Here is a 2229-nt window from a genome sequence, read left to right as displayed (position 1 = left end):
GGTCTGTACAGCCCGGCGGCTGCGAAAGTCGAAACCCTCCTAGCGTTGCCAATACTAGTGCAGTTTAGAGATGAAGACGATGCAAGGCGCCTTTTAGCATCTCAGGCCCTTCTGTCCTCGACCCAGACATTCCAGACCGCAAAGGGCAAGGCTGCTCGTACCAGACTACAAAGGCAGCTCACAAGAAACCCACACTCCGAACTTCTGCAGCCGACTACTGATAAGCATCGAACGAATCCATATTCTGTTCAACAATCCGTACCACTAAATGCTCCCGATGTGACTCAGTCACAGACTACTCATGAAACGGCAGTGAAGCATCGGTGTTGAACACTGATGTCATGCTTTCGATGATGATGATGATGACTCATGAAATCAACCCCTTGGAAAGTTGTGAAAGTCATATCGCCGGCGATACATCTGCACATAGCTGTCGGAGAACACCAGATTCAACCAATGACTTACCGGACCTGTCAACTGGTCCGGCCTCCTTTAAAATCCCCTCCAGTTCGATTGAACACCCCTCCGTACCCGACATCAGTACAGCCTGCTCTAAAGCAATCGGTATTACAGCCACTCCCCCAGATGCCGGAGCTGACCCTTTATCCTCTAAAACTCGAAGATGTAGCAGAGCCCCCCACTATCCTGGAATCCCTCCTCGCCAAAGCCCGCCATACCGTCACGACAGCTTGCAACCGAAAGCCCCACAGACCTTCACAATGGCCTCTAGCCCTGCATCTCTTTTTCCTGACAATGAGCCCTCCACTTCTACCCTTGGACACCCGCCTGTGCCCCCTCAGACATCAATTGCACCAAAACAATTCACCCCTGTGATGTCGGACGCAGAATCTTTCCCGCCCCTATCTGGTGCTACAATCGGAGATGGGAACACAGTCTCTCGCTTCAGACCCCCCGACCTAATGACACTTCGCCCTTTTCCACCAAAGCGCGCCCTCAGGCTCAAACACCCACTATCAAAGCCTGGTACTGTAACGCCCCTGCCTGTGCAAAATCCACAAATTCCCACTCTTCACCTACAACCTCCTCTGCCTCCTCCGAAGCCATGTGTAGCCTCACCCTGCAAAATCCCAAATTCCCACTCTTCACCTGCTACCTCCTTTGCCTTCTCCGAAGCTATGTGTAGCCTCACCCCTACAATCTTTAAAAAGCACATCAAGCCATACACGCCGCGCGCCTGGAAGCTTGTATCCACAACGACCCATGACCGGCTCAGGCCCTCATCCGTTTCCACTACCCAAGCCACCAGCTTTCGTCCCGCCCGAATACCATTTTCGGCGACCACGCATCCCTCCACAGCCGCCACCCCCTTTTGCATCCTATCTCCCTCCATGCCTGCCGACTCAGATGACAGCCGACAACTTTACATTCAACTGCATGCTCTCGTCCCAAAGCCATTCCGTACCCTATACTGAGCCTGATACAGTACCTCCTCCAGTGGGTTCAAACCTATTTCAGCGAAGATTTACCCATCTACCACCAGTATCGAATACCCACTCCCAGACTCCGAACCCTGTTTCATATTACCCACCTCCAGGTGCCCAGTCTTCCCAGTCCTGAACCCCACCGTAAGAGAGGTTACAAAGTTCCTACTTAGTACCGTCTGCTCGCCAATGAGCTTGTCGATAATGTTGTTCAATGCCCTGCTCATTACTCCCCAAAATCAATAATATCCGAGCAATTGGAGCCATTGCACGATCAAGCATAATCTGTGTGACTGAAACACGGCTCACAGATGAAATTCCTGACACAGCCATATCAATCCCTGGCTATGATACTTACCACTCCGATAGGAAAGTCAAGGGGTGGTGGCTGTGCCATCTATTCCGAGTCAAAACTTCGTGCAACCCCATTTGACGATTCTTCTCTGGAAGGGATTCCAGAGACCATTCGGATATCAGTAGAACATGCCAAACGACCTGTACTAGTAGGTTGTATCTATTTGCCACCTCCCCCCTCCCCCTCCTCTATTGCTGATCTCTCCCGCATTATCTTCACCGCACATGCCCTTCCTCACCCGTCTAAATTTCTTTTGGGTGACTTTAACCTGCCGGACATTTCCTAGTCCTCCACCACGGGCCCCGCTCGTTATACTCCGCTGCTTGCACAACTGAGTGTGGAGGGCTGGTCCCAAATTATACATAGTCCCACTCGTGGCCTACACACTTTGGACCTAATATTCTCCAACGACGGCCATTTGGCTACAGCTAC

At 51.6% G+C, this 2229-nt stretch overlaps 1 protein-coding gene across 1 annotated transcript in view; it reads right to left on the bottom strand.

Moving 5' to 3' along the window:
* The window catches only part of T265_08618 (hypothetical protein), a gene marked incomplete at both ends in the record, with an annotated part of 32813 nt that overhangs the window by 3278 nt on the left and 27306 nt on the right, over positions 1 to 2229 (bottom strand). The window contains one exon of the mRNA XM_009174480.1: positions 466 to 609. Coding sequence (XP_009172744.1) covers positions 466 to 609 — 144 coding nt within the window. The remainder of the gene's footprint in view (positions 1 to 465; positions 610 to 2229) is intronic.

Source organism: Opisthorchis viverrini, assembly GCF_000715545.1.
Source record: "Opisthorchis viverrini unplaced genomic scaffold opera_v5_230, whole genome shotgun sequence".
Lineage (NCBI taxonomy): Eukaryota > Metazoa > Platyhelminthes > Trematoda > Opisthorchiida > Opisthorchiidae > Opisthorchis > Opisthorchis viverrini.
Note: the sequence above shows the minus strand (reverse complement) of the source record. Positions and strands in the feature narration are given on the sequence as shown.